Raw genomic sequence first — 27,878 nt, forward strand, 5'->3', positions numbered from 1 at the left:
AGACCTTCCCCATGTGCCAGGCATCTGGCTTACCCTACCAGTCTCAGAGAGTCCCTGTCCTTTATACTCCCTGCAGCTGAGTCCTTTCTGTTTGGTTTGCTTTTTTCATTCCCTCCACCAAGTCTCAGCCTCCTACTGTGTGCGGGCCCAGCTCAGGCAAAGAAGATGAACTGCACAGGAGCTGCAGTTCAGTTTGGATTCTTGGTAGCTTGTGCTCTTGTACCTGGCTGAGTAATGGTACCACTGATGCTCTACAGTTGTCACAACTGCTTTCATGCTGCTGCTCTAAAAGACAAATCATAATCAGAGCTTTTAAGCTAGTTTTTATGAAGGAACAATTTTTCTTGTGACTGAGATGGAGGAGAGGGCACTAGCTATTGGTTGATCACTTTATTGTCCTTCAGGACCCACAAAAGGCCCTCAGGCTGCCACATGAAAAGACCCTGTACAGCGATTCATCCTCACAACTACATGTAACATATCTCTTCTTACGCCACATTTGGGCACGGGTATTAATAGTATTTAAGAACAGAGAGCCATTTCTACCCATTCCTGCAGAATGCCTGTTTTATTTGGGCACTCGTACTCAAAGGGTAACAAGGCTTGTCTTAGAAAATGAGGACTTTAGGATAGCACTTCTCAGGGAGATTTAGTATGGGCAGGTTTAGCAAGTGTGTGATTCTTTGATGTCTACCAAGCTGTTTGGAGCAGCTGTGGTTACTGACAACTTCTTTGTTTGTCTGTCTACAGCCTACAAGTGGATGTACAGAGAGCTGCACCCAAATGTTCCTATGCAGTATCTGGCGTGGGTCGCATACCCACTTGTTCTTATCCTGTTTGCGGCCATTTTCTGCCACCTCGTCTCTCCACAGGCTGTTGGTGAGGGCAGAAGGCATGGCAAGATCTGTTTCTGTCTGTCTCATTTTTATTATTCCATTTGGCTGCAGGTTTTGTTCATCCCCTGCTCTGCTCTTGTTTTTAGGGTCTGGAATCCCAGAGCTCAAGACCATTATGAGGGGAGTGGTCCTCAAGGAGTATCTCACTCTCAAAGCTTTTGTGGCCAAAGTTGTGGGCCTCACAGCTGGGCTTGGAAGTGGCATGCCTGTGGGGAAAGAGGTAAATATTGCTGTTTTCATGTGCGGTAGTGGCCAGGATCTGGGAGGTGGGAGGAGTTGCCTGTGGAAGAAGAGTCTATAAATGTTTTCCTTCTTTTGCCACCATTCCTCTTAAAGCTCTGCTCTTTCCAGCAATGCTTATCTTCAATTGGCCATTTTCCTTCCACTTTGAAGGACTTGATATAGAAAACGTCAAAGAACTCAAGTCAGGTAGCCTTTGAGAGGGAAAAAAAAAAGATTGGAGGACTGCCTGAGATGGCCAAAGAAAAATTATGAGATCTGCAATGGCTAAATGGTTGTCAGTAACCAGAGGGTAACACTCTCTTGTTTCCTCCTCCTCTTCTCTTGCAGGGTCCTTTTGTGCATATTGCCAGTATCTGTGCTGCGGTACTCAGCAAGTTCATGTCAATCTTCTGTGGTGTGTATGAGGTAAGGCACATGTCTGCATACAGCTCTTCCGCAGGCTGAACTCCTAAGACACACGGGATAGTATTGATGGTCCACAAACAACAGAGGAAACATATGGATTGAAGTTCACTGTACTGCTATAGAGCAGTAAAATACGAGGCAAAGAAAATGGTAGTGGGAGGCCAGATACACAGTCAAATAACTGTGCAGGACCACCAATATTAGCTACCAATTACACAGAGGCTGGTTAGAAATATGCTTTTGACAAGTTTTCAATCTCGTGATGTTGATACCTTTGCACTGTGATCACTGTCTGTATGAAAAAGTAGCTGCAGACAAAGATCAATTTGTCTTTAAGCCGAATTTATACAGCGTTGCTAATTATAGACACTGACACTGTCTCTAGGCTTTTGCTGTCGCAGAACAGCCTCTGCAGGCTGATCACTGTATTGACTAGTTGTATAAAAAAATCTAACTGCATATATAGTGAAATGTAGGAACTGCTTTACATACAGGCTCTTAGCAGAAACTGGCTGTGTAATACAACAATGGGAGGTGCTGTTCTACTTGAGTAGATTCTGTCTGTGCATAAGGACCAGATGTCACTGCTGAAGACCAGCTGACATTACTAAAGACTGCAGTAAAGTGTGTAGAGTCTGCTATTTGTAATAGCAGTGGCTGAATCTGCTGCTGGCTGTTGCTTTGTTCCATTGTTCTGGATCCTAACCCCCTTGCTTTGCTCCCTCTAACCCCAGCATGCCCTTCTCTGGCTGCACTCTGTTCCAGAATGTGCATAGGCAGTTCGACCTCCTGGTGGCGGCTTGCGCAGCTGGAGTTGGAGGTTGCTTCGGGGCTCCCCTTGGAGGCAAGTGTCTTCCTGTATGTGACATTTAATGTACAACTCGTATAGCCTTTTGCTGTGAGATTTCCTGCTCTCAGGAAAGGTTACCCACAGATACCTCTGCACTCTAGCTACTCGGGTTCTTTCTTTTCACACGTAACTGCTGGAAGTGAAAGAAAGGGAAGGCTATAGGAAAAGTAACACCTATTAATGTGCAAATTTCTAATGACACAACTTGTTCAGTCCCTGCCTGCCTCAGACATTGTTCAACCCGGAGAGCACCAAGGGCTGTCCAGAAAGTCAATAAAGATCGAGTAGAGAACAATAATTAAAAAAAAAAAAAAACTTCATGTAAGGAGTAGCAACATCGAAGGGCAGAAGATGATGACAAGTATGACAGGAAGTGATAATATGAACAGGAAACTACTGTATGAATACTTCGTCAGTGGACTGGAGAACAGAAATATCAGCGTGTAAAGTTTTGAGCTCCCCATATAAGGGAGATGCAAAGGGCCAGTAAGATGGTTCGGAGGTTGGAGTAATGGTATATGAGGAGAAGCTGAGGAAGCTGGGTTTGTTCAGCCTAAAGGAGAAAAGGCTAAAGGGGTATGGGGGAATCTCCACCCTTGGAGATGTCCAAGACTCACCTGGACAAGAACCTGACTGAGCCTTGGAATTAGCGCAACTCTGAGCAGGGAGTTGGAGGAGACACCTCCAGTGGTCCTTTCCTGCCTTTCTATGATCCTGCTGTGAGGAGAAATGTGCAAATTTATCTCTGTCCCTTTACATCTGTGCAAATCTTCTGATTCATGGAATTTCCTTAAGCAGCACATGTGCCAGAGGTACATGGTAACTTCTTCCCAAAACAGTGGAAATACATTCATAAAAAATTTGTCTTAAAATTTTCTCCATTCTTTGTTGTGTCTTCATTTCACTGTCCCCCCATGCACTGCCCTGAAACTCTCTCCATTGTTATTGTGCCCAGAAGTTTAAGGAGTTTTTGAAATGCAATGTTTTTTCTAGGTTGGCTTTATTTCTTCCATGCACTACTTTCCTGTTAGTCTACAAATGGATGAGTTAGCTGACAGATGCAATATAGCCTTGCACCCACAATAATGATCTTTACTCTGGTTTGCTATTAAAAATAAGGAAGGAACATGGTTTGTCAGCTACAAATCAGAGGTTCTTCAGTTGCTAACTTGAGAAAAGATGTGCCAGGAAGAAAATCAGGTTCAGCAAGAGGGAGGCTGAGAGCTGTGTATATGTGGGCAACATAGCAAGTTGGAGACAGCCTGAGCTGAAGCCTGAGGCTTCAAGGCAAAACTTGTAAGTCTGCCAAAAATCTGAGAGAAAACAAGTTCAGAACCAAGGATTAGACCACAGTCAGGTGGAACCATTGGTAGTACAACAGGAGAATAGTATCTCTCTTAATAGTAAAAAAAAAACAATGGGAAAAAAAACAAACAAACAAACAAAAAAACCTTCCATAACACAGTCCACACTTCTTGTTTCTTTCTCTGTACCTGGAATTTATATAGTCTCAGAGACTGCAGGACACTTTATACACAGTTAACTAGGAGAGGCTAGAGAAGAAAGCAGAAGGCTAAAGGGGGAGTGGTCTAATTGCTGTCTTGTGTACCTAAAGATGTTAGAGAGACAAAATAACCAAACTCTTCTCAGAGAACAGTGAAAGGACAAGAGACAACGGGCACGACTTGCAATAACAGAAATTCTATCTATGTGTAAAAAAAAATTCTCCCCTTGCCTCAAAGGTTGCTCAGGGTGGCACAGGTGTCAAGAGAGGCTGGGGAATCTCCACCTGTGGAGGTGCTCAGGGCTCACCTAGCACCTTGATCCTGAGCACCTTGATCTAGCTGTGAAGTTAGCCCAGCTCTGAACAGCGAATTGGAGAAGAAGCATTCAGAGGTACCTTCCAGATTAAAACTTGCTGTGAGTCTGTGAAAACATTGTAGTATGAGAACAAAGTAGCCCTAGTTGTGTTCCTCTTATGGATTCACTCCAAATTGCTGAATGTGATTTCCATTACCTGGGAATCATGTAATCTTTAGCTAACCCTAGTGCAGGATATAGCTTGCAACTTCACGTCATATTGCCCATGGTGTATAACTTCTTGGTGGTGTTGCTGCTGAACATCACCCTGTGTATTAATGAGGAGCCCTCAAAATGGATTTGAAAAACAAATTTAGCCCTTGACAAGAAAAAGGTGCCCAGGCTACTTTTTCTGAGTGCACTCTGGTACTCTTTGATTGCCTGTTTGTTTTGGTCTATCTGGCTATACCTATGCTGCTACACAGCACCAGCACCCTGACACAGTGTTGGGTCCTGGGAGATGCCGTATGCCACAAGCTGTTCTCAGTGGTTGCTATAGGTCTCTCTGTCTCATGCTGTTCTTCAATACTGTCCCATCAGGCTTTGCACCTTCAAACAACTCTAATTACCTCTTGCCATACTTCAGGTCATGTTGCACGTACCCTTAGTTTCAAGCTGTTAATCATCATGCTGGTGGGCTATAACACAGCCTTCCCACTATTCCAGACACTTTGCACTGAACCTCATCCCTGTTCTGGACATGATTATGTCTTAAGGCCACAGGGACACTAATAGGGCCCAGAAGTTACCTAGGACAAAGCTGTAGATAAGGACACATTGGTTTGGGTTAGGGAATGGTCCATGGCCCATTTCTGTTGGATTGTGCAGAGATAGCCTTGAGACACTTTTGATTGAGGCTCTATCCAACACCTGCTCAGGTAAACAGGAATTCATGGCCTTCAGGCCCCAGAATTCAGCCTCACCATTCAGTTTCCCATCATAACACAAGACCACCCTTTCTCAAAACTCTTATGGGAGATCTAACAGGCTACTTTGGGAATACGTGATAGCAGAAAGTACCAAATACACAGGCTTTTAACACTAGTGTATTACACATCACCTAGGATGTAGACCAAATAAAACCTCTCTGCTGACCTTTCACCGTTCTCTGGCAGCACAGGGACAAATCTTGGAAAAAGAGCAGAAGAGCATTTTTTCCCTTTCAATAGCTCTATGTCTTCCGAAACTGTCTCAGGAGACCTTTTATACCTTCCATTTCCCGTTATTATCATGATTGTTTTCACTAGGACAGCACAAATCTAGGTGATCTGTTACCCACTCACCTGCCTGGGGTGACAGGACCAGGCATCCATCCACACTTGGTTCTGGATATGCACATGCCTTGCGCACACAGGCTCACAGGGTGGGTTTTTTGAGACACTCTTTGGCACGTGTACATTCTGGGATACCCTGCCAAAGTGAAAGAGATGGAGTAAAACATACTTATGGGCTCTCCACCCTCTGGAGACTTTTCCACAAGACATTTCTTCTGCAGTGACAGAAATGTGCTTGTTTCAATGAAAGATGAGATGCTGCTTTCTCCACGTGTCTTGAAGATGTAATTCCAGGTATATGCTCATCTTGTACCAGGTCTTGTCTTTTGAATATTTTGAAGTAACCCAGAAGGGAGAAGTAAGATAAATATAGCTATAACTTTGAGACTGGGAGGGAGCCGGGTGACATCATGTGGCCGCACCTGCCAATTCTGTTACTCACTCTCTGCATTCTTTCCCTCTTTCTTCTGTTTGTCTGTCTGTCTTTGTCTCTTTCACCAGTAGCAGCCATATTATTACTCGGATGTCCTGACTGTGGGTTGCGCTGTGGGGGTCGGCTGCTGCTTTGGGACACCACTTGGAGGCAAGTGGCTGTTCTGTTTCCTTTTCCTCAGGTACCTAAATCCTCTCCTGCCTGGTCCTCTTCTCCTCCCCCTTTCCTGCAACATATTTTTGATCTGTCATCTACTTTGAACCAAGAAGCTTACCTTTAGCGTTACCAACCTCCCCAGACACAGTCTTTTTTCCAAATGTTGTCAGCCTCCTGGAGGCAAGAGAGGAAGGTTCTCTAGAACAGTGGTATCCAAATGGGGATGTGCATACCCCAGGGTATGCGTAAGATGATCCATTGGGGTGTGGGAAGGAAGTACTGGAATTTCTGGGGTTTTTTTAAATCTAAAAAAAAAGAGAGAGAAATCAAGCTTCACTATCATTCAGTATATGTATTGTCAGTAGTGCCTTCACTCAGTCCATATGTCAGATGGCCACTTGTCGCATACAGTGCGTGAGGTGTCCTGAGTACAGAACTGTTCACAATGTGGAGGGTTGACAGTGGTGCCCTCACTCATTTGCTTGCTTTCACCGTATTGCAATATATTGCAATCAATGTGTGCCAAATTAAGTGGATTTATGGGTTATATTATCAAGTGTTAACTAAATTAACCCTCACAAAATGGACAAGTGGCTTAAAAAGATTCCTGCAAAGAGACCGCAAACTGAAGATAATACTAATGCAAGCACAGACAAATGACAAGAAAATGGCAGAGCTGACACTTCTCCTGCTCCTAGTACAGGCTCTTAATCAGCTGCATTACAAGGTACAAACAATGACCAGCTAATCAGGTCTGACAAGAAGTTGTCCAAAAGAATCAAAATTATCAAAGGCTATTTTAAATACAGATTTACATCAGCTATCGTTAACAATGAACCTCACCCTAAGTGTATATTGTGCTTTGAGAAGTTAGCTAACGATGGTATGAAGCCACCAGAATTAGGACGACATTTAAAAACTAAGCATCCAGAACATGAAAACAAAACCCTACAATTTTTTTCAGCAATGTTTCAAACTACGTGATATCCAATACAATACTTTACAAAATTTCACTGAAATAAATGATAAAAGTTTAGAAGCCTCCTTTGAGGTTTCTTGCTTCACAGAAAAAAAAAGACAAAAAGCCACATACCACTGGGGAAACACTTGTTCTTCCTGCCACGGTAAAAATGTCTGCAATAATACACAGAAAGCAATACGGCGGCAAACTAAAATGCATTCCTTCATCAGCAAACACTGTTGGAAGACACATAGAAAACATTGCTGCTGGAGGTTTGAAGAAACAGGTATCAGTACAAACTACACAAAGTGAGAGGCTTGCTGTGCAGCTGGGCGAAAGTACAGCTGTTTGTAACATGTCTCAGCTTACGATATTTACTAGATTCTGTTCTGATAGTGAAATACACGAAGAACTACTTTCTGTGAGCCACTAAAGGAAAGATCTACCAGAGAAGCTGTATCCTCAACAGCAAATTACTTCTTTAATAAAAATGTCTTATGGAAAAGCTATGTAAGTGTATCCACCAGTGGAGCAGCTGCTTTGACTGACATAAGAAAAGGATTGCTTGGTAAGGTTCCGTAGCTAGCACCACACCTGAAACACATTCACTGCATTGTTCACAGGCAAGCTATTGCAGCAAAGAAATGAGAGCCACAAAGTGCAACAGGATGTCATCGATGGGGTTCATTTAATAAAAAACAAGACATTGAAACAGTAGAATCTTTACAATACTCCGTAATGAGACGGGGAGTGGCCATGAAAATCCTCTGTACCATACAGACATTTGCTGGTTATCTCGTGGCAATGAGCTTTTAAGAGTTTTTGACTTTAAAGACCAATTACACCTTTTTTTTTTACAAAAAGACAAGTGTTCTGAATTTGCTGATCTTTTCTATGATGACAAGCACCTGTCAGTAACACGAAACCTTGCAGTTATTTTCAAAAAAATAAACATACTTGATGTGACCGCAAAAGTGGTGTTCTAACAGTGGGTGAGAAAGTAACTGCTTTTCAAAAGAAACTTGCGGATATTTTGTGATTTTGTTGCCAAATACAATTTGTGTCACCTACAATAACTCTCATACATGTCGACCTGAAAAATGTGGAAACAGAAATTTTTAACCTGTTTAAAAATCTTCCAGATTAAGAGTTTGAGTGGGTTTTGAGCCAATTTGTTAGAGATACACAAATTCCACACCTTCTGTTCAGTTACAAGAACAACTGATTGACATCTGGGAAGATGGAAATTTACTATCCAAATTTAAACAAAAATCTTTGCATAAGTGGTGGATGGGATTGAAAAAATAGTACCATGATTTAGTCAGCACAGGTAACGACTTATTTCTTGCATTTGGTTCTAAGTATCTTTGTGAGGTATCTTTTTCAGCTATGATAGCTGTTAAGACCAAGTATCAATATAAACTGAGCATAGAACCAGACCTTTGAATCACTTAATCACAAAATGTTAAACCAAGACTTCAAAATGAAAGAATATTGATATTTTTTGTTCCATTAATAAATAAAACAAATGCTTTTTAAAATTTTGATTATTTCTTCTTTATATTGTTCTTTTTTAAATGTTTTTTGTGTATGTTTTGTATTGTACATAGTATATTAGTACAGTAGCACATTTATGTAATTTTTAAATAAATCCACATATATTGGGGGTACTTGCTCAAAAATCTTTTATTGGTAGTGGTGCGTGATCAAAGAAGTCTGGAGAACACTGCTCTATAAGACTATTTAAAAGCCTCTCTCATGCTTCTAACATCACACTTCTGATTTTAACTTTGCTCCTTTTCCAATTCTTTCTAGGGGTTCTTTTCAGCATTGAGGTCACTTCCACCTACTTTGCTGTGCGCAATTATTGGAGAGGTTTCTTTGCAGCTACCTTTAGTGCCTTCATTTTCCGCGTCCTTGCTGTTTGGAACAAGGATGCAGGTAAGCTAAGAGCCATTCCTACTTTCTTTGTATAAAAATTGCTCTATTAGTTTATTATTCTCCATCTTCCTCAAAACCACAACCTTGTATGATATTTGAAACTTTTGCCATGACATGTGAATTCCAGCAGTATAGAAGGAAAGAGAAAGGGAGGTATCTTATATCATCAATTGTGTAACCCAACATATTCCTAGGTGTGCTGGGGATATGACTGAAAAATTACTAAATAAGAGTCCTCAGCAAGTAAGAGGGCCCCTGAGGTGGGATTTTTGCTTCTACTCAGCATAATGTCAAGGCTGCAAACGTAGAGGTATCCCAGCACAGAAGACGTAATATATACTACAGTGTATGCTGCTGCAATCTCCTGGAAATGCCATGGTCTGCTTTGGTCATCTCTTAACAAGCATAAAAACCAAATGGTCTAGAAAATTGAAATGATAAAATGATTAGGAAGGCTGCAACATTGGTAGGGTGTGACTGAAGGTCCTTGAAAACATAACTGTCCCAAGTAACTGAAAAACATGAGCGCAACGTTTGTGCAGATAGAAATAGCACAGGACAAGCTTGTTCAGGAGAGCATTTCGGATAGTGTGGGAATGGAGTTCCAGCTGATGAAAGCAGCTGCCATTTCTTTGTAAACTTTTTTCCTTATCAGAGAATCATAGAATGGTTTAGGTCAGGAAGGACCTTAAAGATCATCTAGTTCCACCCCCCCTGCTGTGGGCAGGGACACCTCCTACTAGACCAGGTTGCTCAAAGCCCCATCCAACCTGGCCTTGAACACCTCCAGGGATGGGACATCCACAACTTCTCTGGGCAACCTGTTCCAGTGCCTCACCATCCTCATAGTGAAAAATTTCTTCCTAATAATTATTCTAAATCTACTGTCTTCTGGTTTTAAGCCATTACCCCTCATCTAGCACTACATGCCCTTGCAAAACGTCCCTCTCCAGCTTTCTTGTGGGCCCCCTTCAGATAGTAGAAGGCTGCTCTAAGGTGTCCCCAGAGCCTTCTCTTCTCCAGGCTGAGTAACCCCAACTCTCTCAGCCTGTCTTCACAGGAGAGGTGCTCCAGCCCTCGGATCATCTTCGTGGCCCTCCTCTGGACCCACTCAAACAGGCCCATGTCCTTCTTGTGCTGAGGACTCCAGAGCTGGACACAGTACTCGAGGTGGGGTCTCACAAGAGCAGAGTAGACGGGTAGAATCACCTTCCTTATAATGTCTTTGTCTTTTATTTTTACAGTATTATCTATTTTATTGATCTGAGCTCCATGTGTGCAGTTCCCTTACTTAAAACTGGTATAACTTATGTGTCTCTTGACTTCACAGAGTTGGACTTTTTTTGTGCTAAAACATTATTTGGCTTTAATGTTCTCTTGAATATAGAAACCGACTACACTTTCTACTTGAATGTAGAAAGTTACTACACCTTTGTGAAACGCTGCCTTATATTGAGGGGTATTCAAGCATCAGATCTGTCACAAAAAAAAAAAAAAATCTTTTTGTTCTCTCCAGTGGAAAATATAAGAAATCCAAAGACAGATGACAGAAGATAACATCTTATTCTTCACTTTATCTACTTTAGCTCCCTTGCTGATCTCCCAAATCATTAGAAATTAGCTTAATCCTGAAACATCTTAATTACTGTCCCTTCTTCAAAATTGTCCAGACACTTTAATATCCACATTAATGGCTCCTTACATTCTGCTTCATTGACTGTCTGGGTGAAAAAGTTCCATGATCCAATTGTCTATGAGAAATAGTTCTTTTTCATAGTTCTGAATTTTCTTTGTCGTGTTGCCAGTCTCCTTCTCCTTGTATTGAGGAACTAGAAACTTTTGTCTAGCTAAGTCATTTGTTATTTTATGATCTTTTATCATGCCTGCTCTAACTTATCTTTCATGTCTTCTCTTGCTCATTTCCTTCTGAAAGTTACAAGCCTGATCTTTTCAGTCTTTGTTCATGCAAGGGTTTTTCTTAGGTCCCCTCTCTGATGTCTTCACAGTCTCTAAAGGCTTGCCTGCTCCCAGAAGTTATGCACTCGGTAGATAAGCGGATGTCTTCGTGCTAGTTTCCTGTATGGCTGCTATTATCACCCAGTAGGAAAGCCTTTGTATGAGGTAGGTTAATGTACTTGAAAGTGGAAGAAATTGCTTCCCTTAATGTGCACTATGTGCATCTACCTGTAATGTTCATGTGGAACATGTGAACTATTGCACATTCATACATAATACGTGAACCAACTTTTCTGCTTAGGCAGGCATTTGTCATCTTCTTCCAGAATATTTTTGAGATAAGATGATAAGAGTTCCAAGCAGGTGCAGCTATTGCATGGGTCTCTTGGAAGGCATTACAATATTGCAATGCAATACTGTGAATTATACTACAATTTTTATGCAGATTTTGCACATTTCTAGCAGCTGCAGTTAGGAAAAAGGTAAAAAGACCATTTTCTTAGATCTGTCTACACTGATCCAACTCTCTTTCTTGAAATACTATTGTTAAATTAGATTCCTTCCTAATGTATGAATAGTTTTCCCCCACTACATTACTTTGCACTCATCAACGCAGAATATTGCCTTTCTTATGCAATCCTCTCTGCTTCCAACAAGGGTAAATTGATTCAGTATCATGTGCAGATTTCGCTTTCTTCCACAGAAAATTCTGTATCGTGGAATCATAGAAAGATTTAGTTTGGAGGAGACCCCTGGCGCTCTCTACTCCAAACTCCTGCTTACAGCAAGGACAACTTTCCGTTGCCTGTAGTGGCATCTGTTCCAGTGCTGAACCATCTCTCCAAAAGGAAGCATTTTCTCATCACATGTAGACAAAATTCCCTTGCTGGAAGTTGTGTCCATTGCCTCTTTTTCTTTCACTGTGTCTTTACAACTTCTGCATGAAGGGAGAGTGCTGTTAGAAGCCCCTTGGGCCTTCTTGTTTCCAGCCTGAGTAGACCTAGTTCTTGCAGCCTCTCCTGGTGCCCATGCCCTGGTCCATCTTGGGGATCACCACTAGGGTCTCTCCAGGTTTGTAACATTTTGTTGGTACTGGGTTTTCTAGATGTGGCTTCATCAGTGCCATATCGAAGGAAATAATCACCACCCTCAACCAGCTGTTTGTGCTTTTGCTGATGTGGCCCAGTATGTGGTTATCTTTCATTGCCACAAAGGCACATGTTAAGCATTGTATCCACCAGAACCCTCTGGCATGAGAGCAGAGCTTTTCCTGTTCACTAGGCCCCCAGGCTGTACTGACACACCTGCCATTCCAGGTGCAGGACTAAATATTTGTCTTTGTTGAATTTATGATGTTCCTACCAGTCAATTCCTCCAGTTTGTGGAGACCACACTGAGTTGTCCTGGTTTGAGGTAAAACAGAACCAATTTTGTTCAGTAACTTCGCTCCTTAGCTGGGCCTCTTCTAACAACTGAAATTAACTGCATATTGTGCAGACAATGTTCACTCTCTCAGAGTGATAAGGCCAATTGTTTATAGCTGATGCCCAGGCACGGTATGCAGAGAGGCTCTTGCTTATACTTATTGCTATAACAGCCAAGGCCAACCAACTTTGTTATTTGCCACGTTGGAGGGTCGGAAGCGGAAAAGCATAGTGGGGTCCCACCTGCAGGGTGGAGCGGACAGGACAGGTGACCCAAAACTGACCAACGGGGTATTCCATCCCATCTGCCTCATGCTCAGTATAAAAGCTGAGGGATCAAAGGGTCACGGGCTCTTCCTTCGATGGCCGATGTCTGAGGAGGACTCTGTTTGTCTGCCTGTGATCCCGATCCTGAATCCAGTTCCCGTCCGTCACTGAGTCCAGCCTGGGACTGCCCCAGTGCCAGCCGGTGACGTGATTGTCATCTCGGGAGCTTGATATGGTTTTGTATATATTTTTCATTATTTCTTTTTATTTTATTATTAATATTTCATTGAAGTAGTTTAGTTTCTTCTAAACTCATAAGTCTCTTTTTCCTCCTCTGCCTCTCTCTTTGTAGAGGGGTAGAGGGGAGCATCTGTCGGTCCCATCTGGGGTCCCTCGGGTCCCCAGTGGTGGATTTGTCCTAAACCACGACATGAGTGAAGCCCTCTAGGTGAAAAACCACCCCATTTTCTCCTTCCCCAGTTCAGTATGGCCACTGATGAGTGAGTTCCATCATCTAGGACCTTGATGCAGATGTTAAACAGAATCAGCTCCAATATTGACCTCTGAAGAAATCCATTGAACAACATGGCCCCAAGACAACAATTAGCGACTCCTGCCACATATGTACTATGACATGTATCTTTACATGCCTGACATGATAAACTCACTTTTTTTCCGTCTGTGGTCTAGTTTCTGATCCATAACAACATTTCCCCTTTTGCTGTTTAATCAGTGGACCTCTACACAAGGCTCCACAGCCTCATGTGGGACTCCTTAATAATCTAAATAAACACCATTCCCCTTAATCTGGTTTTACTGTTTTGTTAAAAAAAACAACAAACCTCCACATCACAAAGTTTTTATTCATTTGAATTATCTTTGGGTTTTTTCCTTGGCTTTGAGGTTCAAAATAGGTATTTCCAGGGTTGTGCTTGCTTTTAAAATCTATATGTATTTTACCAATTTGGCAGTTTTAATGCACAGCTCTTCGCACTTGACCACATTGCCCCACAACCTTCTTAAATACATATGCTACCCATTGGTTCCCCTCCAGTCCCTGGAAGCCCTGGTACTCATTAAAGAAGGTGAATTATTTTTTTAAATGGCTCATCCACCTCATGCCTAATCTGCCTCAGATCATAACACCTTTTAAGCCTGCAGCTTGTTTAACACCTGTTTTATTGTAATTTTTTACCTCCAAACTGCACCAGGAAGTAGCAGATAGAGAAGCAATCACATCAGAGTAGACAGATGCAAAAAAGTTGTATAGCTTCTCATCAAAATTATTTTCTTTCTTTGATCCACAAAATCTTTGCTGGCTTCTGGATACTGACGGCTTTATTGGCTGGCTTTACACCATTATCTGGACTTTCCAAATAACATCTGTCCCACTCTGGTTGGCTGCTGCAACTTAGGCCCCTGTTTGCTAATCATGGAAGACTGGAGTTCTGCAATTTGCAGGATTTCTGTTTCACCATGTCCTGAGCCTTCATCTTATTTGCTATAGGGTTTTACACCTTGCGTTCTTCCACCTTCTTCTGATCACTTCTACACATGGGTCAATGTTATTTTACAGTTCAAAGCTTTTTTAAGTAGACTTTCCCATTAACTAGACTTTCTTATTTCTTTTTACTTCTTTTCACTTTCACCTCGCACGAGTTGGACAGCTACTCTAAACCAGTAGAGTTTGTATCCAATGGAGAGAAAAGGGCTTAACCATTCAGTTAAGTCACTGATGGCTTAGTCACTTAGGAAAGAAGATGAAGGTAGGTGGATGAATCTTTCTGTAGAAATCTGCTTCTGTCTTGTGGGAGTAGAGGGGGAACCTATAAAGACTCAGACTAAGTGCTGTGACTGTTTCCCTTTGCTCCGGTCATCTTTGCCACCCTGTGGGAAAACTTTGAAAGTGAGCTCTGCTATGTTTTTTAATGCACTGTCATTTAGTGGCTTGGACTATCTGTTTCCTAAAACTAAATTGACATGATCCCTTTCTTGGGCTGATCTAACAAAAAAGAGGACAACCTGACTTTTCACCATCTTCCATCCCTGACTGTTCTCTACCCGTCCCTTGTACCATCTCTGTGTTCACTGGACCCCTCCATTCAACTCACTTCCCTGTCAGAAGACTAACCCAGGAAAAGAGCAGACAGGTTTTCTGGTAGGTTTTAATGAGGTGAAAGAACTCAGTGAAGGCTTTGACATGTGTCAGAGTGGGTCTGACAGGAGGGGAGAATAGTGCATCCAGGAGGGAAGGAAAGGGGTGAAGAGGCAGGGAGTAAGATCTTCCCATTTTGAATAGCAGCATGCGGTTAGACAGGCTTCGCTATCTTAGGTAATGTAACCCACAGAGGTCTGATCAAATCTTTTCTCTAAACCTAGTCCTGTCTGGTCAATTAACTAGTAATTAACACTTCCTGTAATAATCGCATACTGCTTCTTTTCTTTCCTCATTGTGCAAATAGTTCCTTCATCCAGGGCAAGCTGGGATTTATCTGTCCTCATTCAGCTGAATTTCCACTCTGCGCTAGATTGCTAATTTGTAGGTCACCTGTTGGCATACAGATGTGTACTGTTTCCACACAATCAGGTACCTCCATGTAAAAGCAGGACAGGTTTCAACATCCGAGTCATTTTCACAGTGCAATGCTACCAGGAGAGGTGAGCTGGAGAAGATGAGGCTTAGCTGATATTTTCCATCTCTGATTTCTAAGACTTTCATTCTTTTGATACCAGACAAAAATTTTGCAGATAGAAGTTCAGAGAGTATCTGTGTTTTGTTTCTAGAAGGCAATCACAACTGTTTGTGACATAGCTTCTCCAGATATGTAAGCACTACCTGCCTTTGCAAAGAGAGTTTTCAGAGTCAGTGAGCATAGTGGGAAGAGTTTTTATTTTCTAGAGAATGGATGGTAGAAGAAAAGAAAGAAAAGAAAACCCTTTTAAAATCTGGGATTGTAGCTAAAAGATATATATATTCTTTGAAAACAAACCTATACCATCTAGACTGTTCATGTTACAAGTGCTCAAAAATAGGCACTATGAAAATCAGAGCAGTATTCCAATCTGTAATACTGTATATAAAATAATGAAACCACACAGGAGCACATATGAACTAGTTTCCCTGTCCCTACCCCGACCTCTTATGGCATTAACTTCTCACATCCTTATTCCCTTTCCTCCTCTACCTCTTTCTTCTCTCACAGTTACCATCACAGCCCTGTTCAGAACAAATTTTCGCATGGATTTTCCCTTTGATCTGCAAGAGCTTCCAGCATTTGCCGTAATAGGGTAAGTTCCCAGGAACCTGGATCCTTGCGCTATCATGTGAACTCACATGAGTTATCACGTGAGCTCTGTTAGGAATTCTTTTGCAAAACAGTTATGTACATCTCTTTTAGACATCTTGATTGTCACAAATAAGCCCTCTGCTTGTTGGCATTCCTCCTTCAGAAATGGTGCCCATGTAGCACAATGGGTAAGGAAGGAAATGTGGGTATTATCAAGATGTTTGTTATTTCCTTTCCAGATATCTTTTTCAGAAATTAAGTTCTGGGGAAAAAAATAAGTCTAACTTGCTCTAGGTTCTGGATATAGATTTACTGGCTGGCCCTTTAACTGTTTGGATGGCATCCTCAAATGAACTGATCAACCAAGTATGGCCTTTTCATTTGACAAAAATGGGACAAAATATTTAACCAGGAAGTTTCCCTTTTACAAGGTCAGAATATTTATCCTTTTCAAGAGAGGTTGGTACATTCGACATAGTGGCGAGGGTAACTGAACTGTAATTGGATTCAAGGAGAACAACGGTTAATTTATGAAGATGACTGTCAGTTTTATTTTATTTATGGAGATATCAGAGTCAATTTCATTTGTGGAAGAAATTTTGGAAAATGAAAGAATGAACTATAGAAAAATGAGAATAGAATTGGGAAATACTAGAGAAAAGCTGAGTCTGGAATTGCTGTGAGGAAAAGTCTTGGGTTAGAGCTTGAGAGAGGCTTCAGGGAAATCACTGCAGAGTAGTAGTGAAGGGAATAGACTGTAGGAACAAACACCTGTGCTGGCATTGTGAACATAGTCTGTTGCAAGATCTGGATCTCAGACTAGGAATATATTCAAGGTTTTCTAGCTCCTTTTAGTAGGCTGCCCTCATATCCATTAATATGAACTCAAGTGGGATTTTTTGAAAACATCATATATGCCGAAAATCTACGAATATACAGGAGCTTTTGCTAGTAATATGTACCTACTTTGTTCTTCTTAAATAGACTTGCATGCTGAACTCGAGGGAGTTTATTTGTTTAGATTGGCAAGGAAAAAGGTAGTCCTTATGATTTACAGCTGATAGAATGCAAAATTTCTTGTCATTGTGTTTTGACCAGAGTTGACAGGGCTGCTATTTTTCAGTATCATAGAATCATAGAATGGTTTGGATTGGAAAAAACCTTGAAGATCATCGAGTTCCAATGCCCCTGCCACAGGCAGGGACAACTCCCACTAGACCAGGTCGCCCAAGGCCACATCCAGCCTGGCCTTGAACACCTGCAGGGATGGGGCCTCAACAACCACTCTGGGCAACGTGTTCCAGTGCCTTACCACCCTCAAAGTGAAAAACTTCTTCCTAATTTTTAATCTGAACCTGCCCTCTTCCAGTTTAAAGCCATTCCCCCTTGTCCTGTTGCTACATGCCCGAGTAAAAAGTCCTTCCCCAGCTCTCCTGTAGGCCCCCTTTAGGTACTGGAAGGCCGCAATAAGATCTCCCTGGAGCCTTCTCTTCTCCAGGCTGAACAGCCCCAACTCTTTCAGCCTCTCCTCATAGGAGAGGTGCTCCAGCCCTCGGATCATCCTCGTGGCTCTCCTCTGGACATGCTCCAGCAGGTCCATGTCCTTCTTATGTTGGGGACTCCAGAGCTGGATGCAGTACTCCAGGTGGGGTCTCATGAGAGTGGAGTAGAGGGGCAGAATCACCTCCTTTGACCTGCTGCCCACACTTCTTTTAATGCAGCCCAGGATACGTTTGGCCTTCTGGGCTGTGTTCACACATTGCTGGCTCATGTTGAGCTTCTCGTCAATCAGCACACCCAGGTCCTTCTCCTCGGGGCTGCTCTCCAGCCATTCCCCACCGAACCTGTATTTGTGCTTGGGATTGCCCTGACCCAGATGTAAGACCTTGCACTTGGCCTTGTGGAACTGCACGAGGTTGGCTTGGGCCCACCTCTGCAGCCTGTCCAGGTCCCTCTGGATGGCTTCCCTCCCCTCCAGTGTGTCTACCTCACCACACAGCTTGATATCATCAGCAAACTTGCTGAGGGTTTTCTCGACCCCACTGTCCATGTCGCTGACAAAGATGTTGAACAGTACAGGCCCCAGTACTGATCCCTGAGGAGCGCCACTCGTCACTGCACATAGACTAGGAAAGGAGTATATGACAACTGTGAAATGCTTTCAAATTCCTGTGTATCCAATGCGGTATTTTTAAAAAAAAAAAATCTAGACTTGGATAGTCTTGGATAAAGTCCTGACACCAACTTGGAATGCTCCAAAGTCTCTTAATGTTAAGTCTCAAAGCTGAAATCTCTTTCTATCCAACTTATTTCTTCACTTTCAGGTAGGACAAAAAAAAAATGAGCCAGCCCAGGCACTATTAACAGGTAGATCTTCTTCTTCTATGTCAGCAAATGTTGTTAATTTGCAAAATACATACAGCAGGAGCCCTTCTATTTAATTGATAAATTCATAGGCAGGAATGGAGGGATCTGTTTTTTAATATAAAATATTATAAAGAAATTCAGTTCACTGTGCAGCCCTTAGGCTTATATTGCCTAAGGGACTGGTCTATTTTAACACTAGTACAAAACAGTGCTGGCTTAACAGATTTAAGAGAAGTTCATTGGACATGTTTGGCTGTGAACAGCTTTATATTTAGTTTAAACTTGTTCCTATGCAATTTTTAAATGATCAAGCAGGCTTTTTTCAACATACAGCTTTTTAAGTAAGCTTAATTAATCTTTGAATGATTTGGCAAAAGCCTGCATAACGTATAACAAGGAAAATTCCATTCATTTTAAAAATTAATAGAATGTAAATGTTATCTGTTTATCCTCAGTATTCTGTAGGTTAATTATTTGCAACATAAAATAATACTTCCCCTAAAAATTCTAAATGCACTCTTTTTTCACTCTTTTTATTTTTTTCCTTCACCTTTGAGTATTAGGTCCTATTTCTAGGTCCTATTTTGAGTATTAGGTCCTATTACCTAGCTACAGAGCATAAGGATCAAGGCCAGTCCTTAGACAGCTATACATTTTTTTACTTTGTTAGGTTCAGGAAGGTAGGCCTAAGTGATTAGGATCATAGAGATTACATACTTTGCTTTAGGCACAAGATTACTGTTAATATTTGATGTAGGTGTATAATTTTGCTGAAAGAGAGTTAAATTCCCTTCAATTTTACTATTTCCTGTTCCAACCTAATGTCTAAGTTCTGACAATACTTGTCTCTGCTCAGTTGCTCTTTGCCAATCCCCGCTGAGATCTGTCAGTCCCTTTTTATAGATTATTTTTACAGATTATTTTATAGATTTTTATAGGTGGGGTTTCCCCCTCTAAGCAAGAGAAAATCTAAAGGTTAAAATGGCAGCGTGTGTGAAAAACGGGTCCAAAATATTCTTTCCCCTTTTACCAGGGAGTTAATGTCTTCAAGTGAGTTGCTGTAGGAGTAACCCTCTAGGTGACATTTAAAAGACTTCATAAACATCTAAGATGAAAACACTTAAACTCATTTTCTTGGTTGATGGTTTGTGTATTATTTGTTGTTTGGTATAGTTTTATTTCTTTTTCTCCACTTTAGGATATGTTCTGGATTCCTTGGAGCGTTTTTTGTTTATCTCAATCGCCAAGTGGTCCTATGCATCCGGCGTCATACGGCTCTGAGCCAGTTTCTCACCAAATAGTGAGTGCCTTTGAAGATACTTTCTTTAGGGACCGTATTTCTATAACCTACTCGTATAAATATATATATATTTAATATATATAAAAAATATATATTAACAAATGCTTTCTGGAAACTAGTAGAACTATTTCAAATGTAAGATAGTAAAAACATGAGAAATTGAATTTCTATGTGAGTAAGATACCTGTAAACATCAAGAGAATTTGTTCTACAGTGGATTTTCTTCTTGATCAGCCCCAATAGTTTCAAATAGCTTCTTGATTTAGGAGGGAGGTTCTATAATATTCATTAAGAGGACAAAGGAAACTATTGATTAGACAGAAACTGGTTTTAATTAGAAAATCAATGATTGTGTTTCTTAAGATCATGCTGCTTCTGCTGCGTTTCTTTTTAGAATCTGTAAAAAGGAAATTCAACATCATTTATATTTTAAGAAAATGAAATACGACTGAAATCTAACTGTCTTTAAAATCTATTTTTTTTTAACAAAAATGTAGGCAAAAATGTAAAGAATGTGCTGCAGTATAGAAATTACTGCATACGTACAAACCAAAAGCTGAAACTGATAGTAACCAAATGCTGTGTGAATTGCAGTGTGGAAGAGAAATGCGAAACAAAATAAAAATCTTAGCAATAAAGGTTTTACGGGACACTTGAAAATACTTCTTTTTCTATCTCCAATAAAGTTATAATCTCCAAAGTTATAATCTGAGGAAGAAAAAGTAACTGTGACATTTACTAACTGTAAATGTTTTCAGTCTCTTTACAGAAGAAATCTGATGCTATTAGAATTTTTTAAGTTGAGAGGTGTGGAGGACCTATATTTCTTAGCAAGTTGCAGATCTGAGCAGAAGAAAACCACTAGTTAAAAAGAAGTTCAAACTAACTTAATTTATTATGTGGCAGAAAAACTGTCTTTCTTCATTATGTAGCTTTAGCCACAAGCACCAGCAGAGCCACCAAACAAGTTAGTAGAGAAAAAACCTGAAAAGCAGGAATTTACTTTAAACTTTGGACTCATTTCGTAAAATTTTGTAGGTCCTTAGAATGAAAGAAATTAAAGGTTATATTTTGTCTTCCTGCATACCACAGCATCTCAGCCAGAACTTCCTGTAGGGAACACAGTAATTTGTCAGGGGACAGATGACAGGCTTAGTTCAGCACATGGAGTCAACTTAGACTCATGTTGTCTTCGTGCCCATGAGGTGTTCCAGTGTACTCAGAAACACATCCTGGGATTGGACACAGCAGTAGGAAAACACAGATAACTTCACCCTGCTCTCCAGCTATGCCCCACTGGCCTGGCACAGCTAAACCCATTGGCCACCCAGGACACCTCCCCAAAAATTGTGATGGTCAGCAATACAATGGAAAGAAAAGCAGTTTTTCTTATAAGAATTAATGCAATGGGGAATGCATGCAGAAATGGAGAAGAAACCCCTACATTTGAATACACTAGGACAGGATACATTGCATGGGTGATGTAGAAGCAAGACTGGCATAATCAGGACAAATGGAGGAGGTGCTGGCTTAGAACATCATCGTAAATACACATCTACCCTGCTGCGTATTCAAGTTTATGCATTTTGTACATCCCTCTCTCCCTCCATGCCTCCATTACATTAATTCTGATGGGAAAAATGGTTTTGCTGACAGTTGAACTCTCTATGAATGATGATGATCAGTGGAGCAGGGTGTTAAATTGAACAGAACTCCAAAACAATGGATACAAATATGGCAGAGAGCTTTCACAGAAATAGCATCCCTAGTCCTGAGGTGATAGTGCTACAAGAAAAGGATGTGAGGTTATATTTCAATAAACTTTTCTTTCTTTTCAGCCGCCTCATATACCCTGGGGTTATAACCTTCCTTATAGCAACTGTGACCTTTCCTCCTGGATTTGGGCAGTTCATGGCAGGAGAGGTGAGAATGGGATATGTATTTGCAATTCGGTGCAATTCTGCAGAACAGCCTGCCCTTATCCTGTGCCCCAATTACCTTATGTTATGGAAAGGGAAGAAAGACATGTGAGGAGTTTGGACTGAGGAAGGACTATATTCTGAGATTCACGATCTCCGCTATCTCCTTCATATAAAACTTGATAAAGGTCCACTCTCCTAAGCAAGTAATAAGGAAGATGTTACCCCATGTGTAAAAGTAGTTATCCTTTCACCAGTTCAGGTAAAGTCCTGTCTCTCTTCCTGAAGATTAAAAATGTGAATTAAATCTCACAATCATGAATTACCTAAGTAAAAATCTCCTCCACTTTCTTGGAACAGAGGTAGAATATTTACTCGGTCTAATCTCATGGCTCCTGGCTCTTTTTTGCTGTTTAGTTGATGCCGCGGGAAGCCATCAGCTCTCTCTTTGATAACTATACCTGGGCAAAATACACAGGGGACCCTGCGATCCTAGGGAAATCTGCTGCCTGGATACATCCTAAAGTCAGCGTCTTCATCATCATCCTGCTCTTCTTTCTCATGAAGGTAGGAAACCCAGCTCACCATAAACCTTCTACACTCAGAGTGAATGCTCTTGATCCTTTGTAAAATAGTTTGTGAACTGCCAATGAGGAGTTGCTGGGTGTTGAATGAAGCACTACGACTGCAATGGGTTCTTACATCTTTTGATGTGATGTTTGCCTGCCTTGAATGCAAGATTATCAAAATTATTACGGAGTATTTCCCTGGCCTAAATATAGTGACCTCCTTCACTGCTTCCCTAGGTCATCTTCCTCATGCATCCTGCTGAATGACCCTTGGTACCCACTGTGTAGTACTTGGTAGGAAGAACTACAGCAGGAAAGATTTCTCAAGTTTCACAAAAATAAATAGTTGAGTAAAAAGTTCTCAGATATTTTATATTTGGTCTAAACAAAGTCTGATACCATCTACTTGATATTCCTGACTACAGATAGGAGACAAATAAGACTACGCAAGCACGATCTCTAGTTTTGTGAGGCTCAAGGATTTGTTAACAATACTGTAATCTGATGGAGAAATGCAGCTTAAAACAGTTTTGCTCACTTCTTGGAAAGCAACAGCATATTAAATGTTCTGAGCTGACATGGTCTGTCGAAGTTGCAACTGTTCAGCCTCTGAGAGGATCAGCTGTATAACTCATACATGACAGAGCAAGAGAAGAGATTTGAAAGAAGAAAATATTATATTCCAGTGTTCAAAATACAAGTAGCAAGAAAGAGGTTTTTTAAGAGGTGTGGGGTTAGGGGGTAGAAATAAAACTGTAAAACTATCATAGAAATGGTGATTTTTTTTGTTGTTGCAAAGGAGCAAAAGAGCTGAGGTCGCCTTGTAATATCAGTTGAACATTTCAGTAGATCAGGAATGGACATCAATGATTGACTGACACAGCTGATTCCACCTAAAGTAAAACACTGTATTGAATTTCTGACAAGCAGTTAAGAGTTCTGCTTCTGTGATAATTCTGGTTATAGTGTACCAAGCAGATGAGGTCTCATTTACTTGAATACAAGAGGGATGAACTACATGGTGTATCTATCCTGAGTCCATCTCTTCTCCTTTGGAAGAGCTGTGTCCTCAGACACTAGATTCATTGGCCTTGTCCTGTTAACTAAAGGCTTTCTCAACTCACTAGATAACAGCTCCAAGCAGTTTATTTTCTTCTGGATATATTCAGAGTTGGGAGAGACCACATAAAAATGACTGCTATTTCAACTCTGGGGAAAGACTTGGCCTGATTCTCCACTGCACTATAGTCCCAGATCTCAGCTGTATTTGGTCTGGGTCAGGTACTGCAAACACAGAGATTAGTTAGCGGTACTCTACTTCTGCAGCTTTCTAGCCTCAGCCAGCCAGGAGCTTCTCCTCTTGAATATTCAAATGGCTTATGGAAGGAAGAGCAACAACCAGTATCAAATTGATGATCCAACCCATCATCACATCATGTTCCTCTACCTTGGGCTGAGAAATGCTGTACTGCGGGTTCTTTGTTACCTTTGTAGGGGGCTTTCCTAAATGGCAGGCTGTATCTTGGCTTAATTTTCCCTTGTATGACAACCATCCTATGACAGTTACAATAGAAAAGCTGTCAGGTAGATTTCCTCTCACCAAACTCTCTGTCTACAGATTAGTATCTCCTCTGTCCACAACAATGTCTACAGAGGCATCACCTCCTCAAAGGTTGACCTTGAACAGATTTCCCCACTCAGAGGAGAGTATGGTCCCAAAATACCTGAAAGTAATGCTCTTGATGTGCTAGATCATGGTTCTCTCTCTCCTATGGATGATACTGCTGCAGCAAGGGACATCTTGCCAGTACACTTCTTTGTACAAGCTTTTGAAACAGCAGCATTCTCTGTGTTTCATTCAACTGTGGAAATCTCTTATCATATTGCCTGAGAAAGTCTGAGTGTATTGGCCTTTGAGGTGTTCATAAGGTTAGGCTGTTGCCTCCAGAAGAAGTCTATATGTGCTGGGCTAAGTCAGCATTTGAACTGGTTTTAGCAGTACCAGGATGGGTTTCACCATTTTGCCCAATATAGTGATAGGACAAGAGACAACAAACACAAGCTAGAATAAAGGAAACTTATGACAGTTGGAATTCAGGAAAAAATTCTCCCCTGAGTGTGGGTCAGCAGTGGCAAAAATGCCCAGAAAAGCTGGGGAATCTCTGCCCTTAAAGATGTTCAGAACTCACCTGGATAAGCAACCTGATCTAACGTAGGAATTAGCCCTGCAGGGAGTTGGGGGAGACACCTCCAGAGTTCCCTTCACACTGAAATCTTGTTGTCTGACAACCTTGTTCTATGAAAAGCTAAGCTGTTTGGAGCAGTAGAAAATCTCAAGTTCTGAGGTCCAAGGCAAAGGAGTTCTCACGTTCATCCATCCCTTTGGTGATTCAACCTCCCTGCCACCACAGCAGTTGCCCAGAGGTCCTCCGCGTCAGTGTTGGTGTGTTGTCAGAGTTTCTCCTTCACATCTCACAGCCCCTTTACCCTTCATTGTCTGGCTGAACTGCCAGATCGCTCAGAACACATCTCCTCATTGATTCACAGCTGGGTAGTAGAGTGGGGCTGCAGGAAATGCTATTGCTGCTCAGTAACAACTGCACCCTCTGCCTCTGTTCTAGTTCTGGATGTCTGTCATTGCTACCACGATGCCAATTCCCTGTGGAGGCTTCATGCCTGTTTTTGTTCTAGGTGAGTTTCAGTTTTGTGTTGCAGCATATTGGTCTGACAGGTGGAGAGGATAAGAGAGACATCACATATGTACCCAGTAGGTTTCTTCTAGTGGATGAGGAGTCATCACTTGATGTCTATGACAAGCTCTGTTAATAGTCCATACACCAGCCTCTGAGTCTCAGCTTTTGTCCTTTTCCCACTCCCCAAATCCAAATGTTGAGGAGGAAATCCCTGTCCTTTTACATAAGGAAAGCCACACTGTGGGGAGTCATGCTGTGCGATGGCCTTCTAATTTCTCTGCCTCTTCACCTACAGAGAAACTTTCATCCTACAATGATTAGTAGTTGTTCCTTTCGCCCCTGAAGGCCAACTAGAAGAGATAACCTCAAAACTAGTACCTGCAATGTAATCCACCACTTATTAATTTCTTCTGACTGAAATACGGTAGCATACAGGAGTTTATTGGTTTTTAACTGGTTTTATTTCCAAGACCAAAAAAATAAAAAGAATATGATGCTAATGTTAAAAATGAGAGGCTACATTAGGCTGAAGTATACAAGTTCATGAAGTTCAGCATTAATTACCCACAGCTCTTAAATGAAATGGTGTGCGCCAAGGACCTCTGAGTTCTGGCAGATAGCAACTGAACATGAGTCAGTAGCATGCCCTTGCAGAGATGAAGGCTAACTACGAACAAGGCTGTATTAGGAAAAGCCTAGCCAGCAAGGCAAAGAAATTGGTTATTTCCTCGCATTCAGCATTTTGGACACAATTCTAGAATATTGTGCTATTTTGTGTCCATCAATACAAGAGATTTTGACAAAGTGCAATGAGTCCAGTGAGGCCACTGGGGTTGTTGGGGAGCTGGAGCACAAAACAGACAAGGAGAGCTGGAAGAAGTTGGGCATGTTCAGCCTGCAAAGAGAAGGCTGAGAGGGGATCTCACTGCAGCCTCTACTACCTAATGCAGCAGGGGACAGAGAGGATAGAAAGATGCCTCTTAGAGACACACAGTAAATAGGAGGTCAAGGCACAAGTTGCAACAGGGGAAATTCTGATAGAACATAAGAAAAAAAGTGTTTCCTTGGTTAAGGTGTTCAGAAAGGCTGGAGAATCTGCACCCTTGCAGACTTTTAAAGCTTGTCTGGACAATGTCCTGGGTGACCTGATTTCACTTTGAAATCAGCCCTGTTGTGAGCAGGGGTCAGAACAAGACCTTCAAAAGACCCTTCCCACCTAAACTCTTCCGTAAGCTGTGATTCTAGTGTTTGGACATTCATAGAATGAGTATGTGAAGGACCTCAACTGCGAATTGGACTGACATTGTATTTATTCTGAAAACATTTCCTCCTACCTGAGAATAACAAATACCTCTGTGCCTTGAATGTCCCTAAATGGAAGGATAAGGGGTTAACTGTATTTACATATCTTAGTACATTTTTCTCTTCTTGGAGTCTAACTTCTATATTTTGTAACTGAGAACTCCTCTTTAGTCCCCAGTGTCATTTTAATGTAAGTTTTGATTTTGTTTCTGTTAGAAAATACTCAAGTGGTTGCCAAGCACATCTGCACAGCACAGACTGGGTGTTCCTTAGATGTTAATTCCATAATTGTCAGTGATATTTTCCAGGTGCCGCATTTGGGCGTCTTATTGGGGAAATCACAGCATCACTTTTTCCCAACGGGATCCTCTTTGATGGTATCGTTTATCAAATTTTACCTGGAGGGTATGCTGTCATTGGTGAGTCTCCATGTCTTTCTTTTTCTTCACCTGGCCCCATCCCCATGACTTTCCTGGTTGACGTGACATGTCGTTTCTTTATGACAGTCGTCTTCTCTCCCTGTGTCTTTTCTACACTACCTGGGAAAGGTGCAGCAGCTCTGACAGGAGCGGTGAGCCACACTGTCTCCACTGCTGTGATCTGCTTCGAGCTGACAGGTCAGATCTCTCACATCCTCCCCATGATGGTGGCTGTCATTCTTGCCAACATGGTGGCCCAGAGTCTGCAGCCCAGCCTCTATGATAGCATCATCCAGGTGAAGAAGTTGCCCTACCTGCCAGACCTGGGCTGGAATCCCATAAGGTACAGTGGTAGAACAGAGGTGGAGGTGGGGAGTGGCAAAGAAATAAAGCAGAAGAGGAAGAAACCACAGGAGAATAAAAGGTCGTGAAAAGGGGATAGTACTATGAAGAAAATAAAAAGGCAGACTATGCTTGCAGTGAGAAAAAACAAGTGGTGCAGTACAATTAGGGTTCATACACAGAAATGGAGAAAAGTCTTTTTCATTTTTTTCACTGAAAGCACAGGTTTGAATAATCTGCAACATTACTGTATTTGTGTTAATATTGCCAAATTGCTTCAGTTTAAAAATTTGAAATTCAAGTGTCTCATTTCCATTTTTTTCTGAATTCAGTGGGGTTTGGATATTTTTCTCCAGCAAATGTTTGAAATGTAATCTTATTTGAATATTTTGCTTTAAACAAAATTCATATATGTCTTCTTCTCTCTAGTATATGTAATATGCATAGGTATGTATGTATGAAACCTCTATACATATATGTGTATATTTTTATGGTGAGGGGTAATGGAGTGGAATACAACTGGAATGAAAATCCAGTTAATCTGTGTTGATCCTGTTGGAAAGTCCTCTTTGGTTACTCTCACAGAAGATCATTTAGCAACTGTGTTGAGAACACTTTAAAGGAATTTATCTGCTAGACATTTTTAATGTGCTAACTCTTCCCCTTATTGTCCATAAATTCACAGCAAATACAATATCTTTGTTGAGGATATTATGGTCCAAGACGTGAAATTTGTCTCCTCCAACTGTAAATACCGGGACTTGCAAACTCTACTCCAAAGCACCACTGTTAAGACTTTGCCTTTGGTGGACTCACCAGGTAAGCAATGTGGAGAAACTGGTCCTTCCTGAAGACTATCTCGGCTTAAAGAGCCAAAGAAACTAGCTTTCAAATTACATGCTGTGAAGGAGACAGTGTGACCCACTACATAAAAAATCATCCTAAAAATCTTCCGCTATGTATGACAGAAGGCTGTTTCAGCTGGTCAGACAGGTAAGCCAGAGTGTGGGCGGA

The 27,878-nt window shown here is 41.4% G+C and overlaps 1 protein-coding gene across 1 annotated transcript in view; it reads left to right on the plus strand.

Moving 5' to 3' along the window:
- The window catches only part of CLCN1 (chloride voltage-gated channel 1), a 44,354-nt gene that overhangs the window by 8,426 nt on the left and 8,050 nt on the right, over window positions 1-27,878 (plus strand). The window contains exons 4-16 of the mRNA XM_082481120.1: window positions 751-879; window positions 983-1,116; window positions 1,467-1,544; window positions 6,033-6,111; window positions 8,894-9,019; window positions 15,870-15,954; window positions 19,519-19,620; window positions 21,459-21,543; window positions 21,957-22,106; window positions 24,730-24,799; window positions 26,412-26,522; window positions 26,652-26,865; window positions 27,550-27,683. Of these exons, the coding sequence (XP_082337246.1) occupies window positions 751-879; window positions 983-1,116; window positions 1,467-1,544; window positions 6,033-6,111; window positions 8,894-9,019; window positions 15,870-15,954; window positions 19,519-19,620; window positions 21,459-21,543; window positions 21,957-22,106; window positions 24,730-24,799; window positions 26,412-26,522; window positions 26,652-26,865; window positions 27,550-27,683 (1,497 nt within the window). The remainder of the gene's footprint in view (window positions 1-750; window positions 880-982; window positions 1,117-1,466; window positions 1,545-6,032; window positions 6,112-8,893; window positions 9,020-15,869; window positions 15,955-19,518; window positions 19,621-21,458; window positions 21,544-21,956; window positions 22,107-24,729; window positions 24,800-26,411; window positions 26,523-26,651; window positions 26,866-27,549; window positions 27,684-27,878) is intronic.

Source organism: Vanellus vanellus (genome assembly GCF_965231255.1).
Source record: "Vanellus vanellus genome assembly, chromosome: 1".
NCBI lineage: Eukaryota > Metazoa > Chordata > Aves > Charadriiformes > Charadriidae > Vanellus > Vanellus vanellus.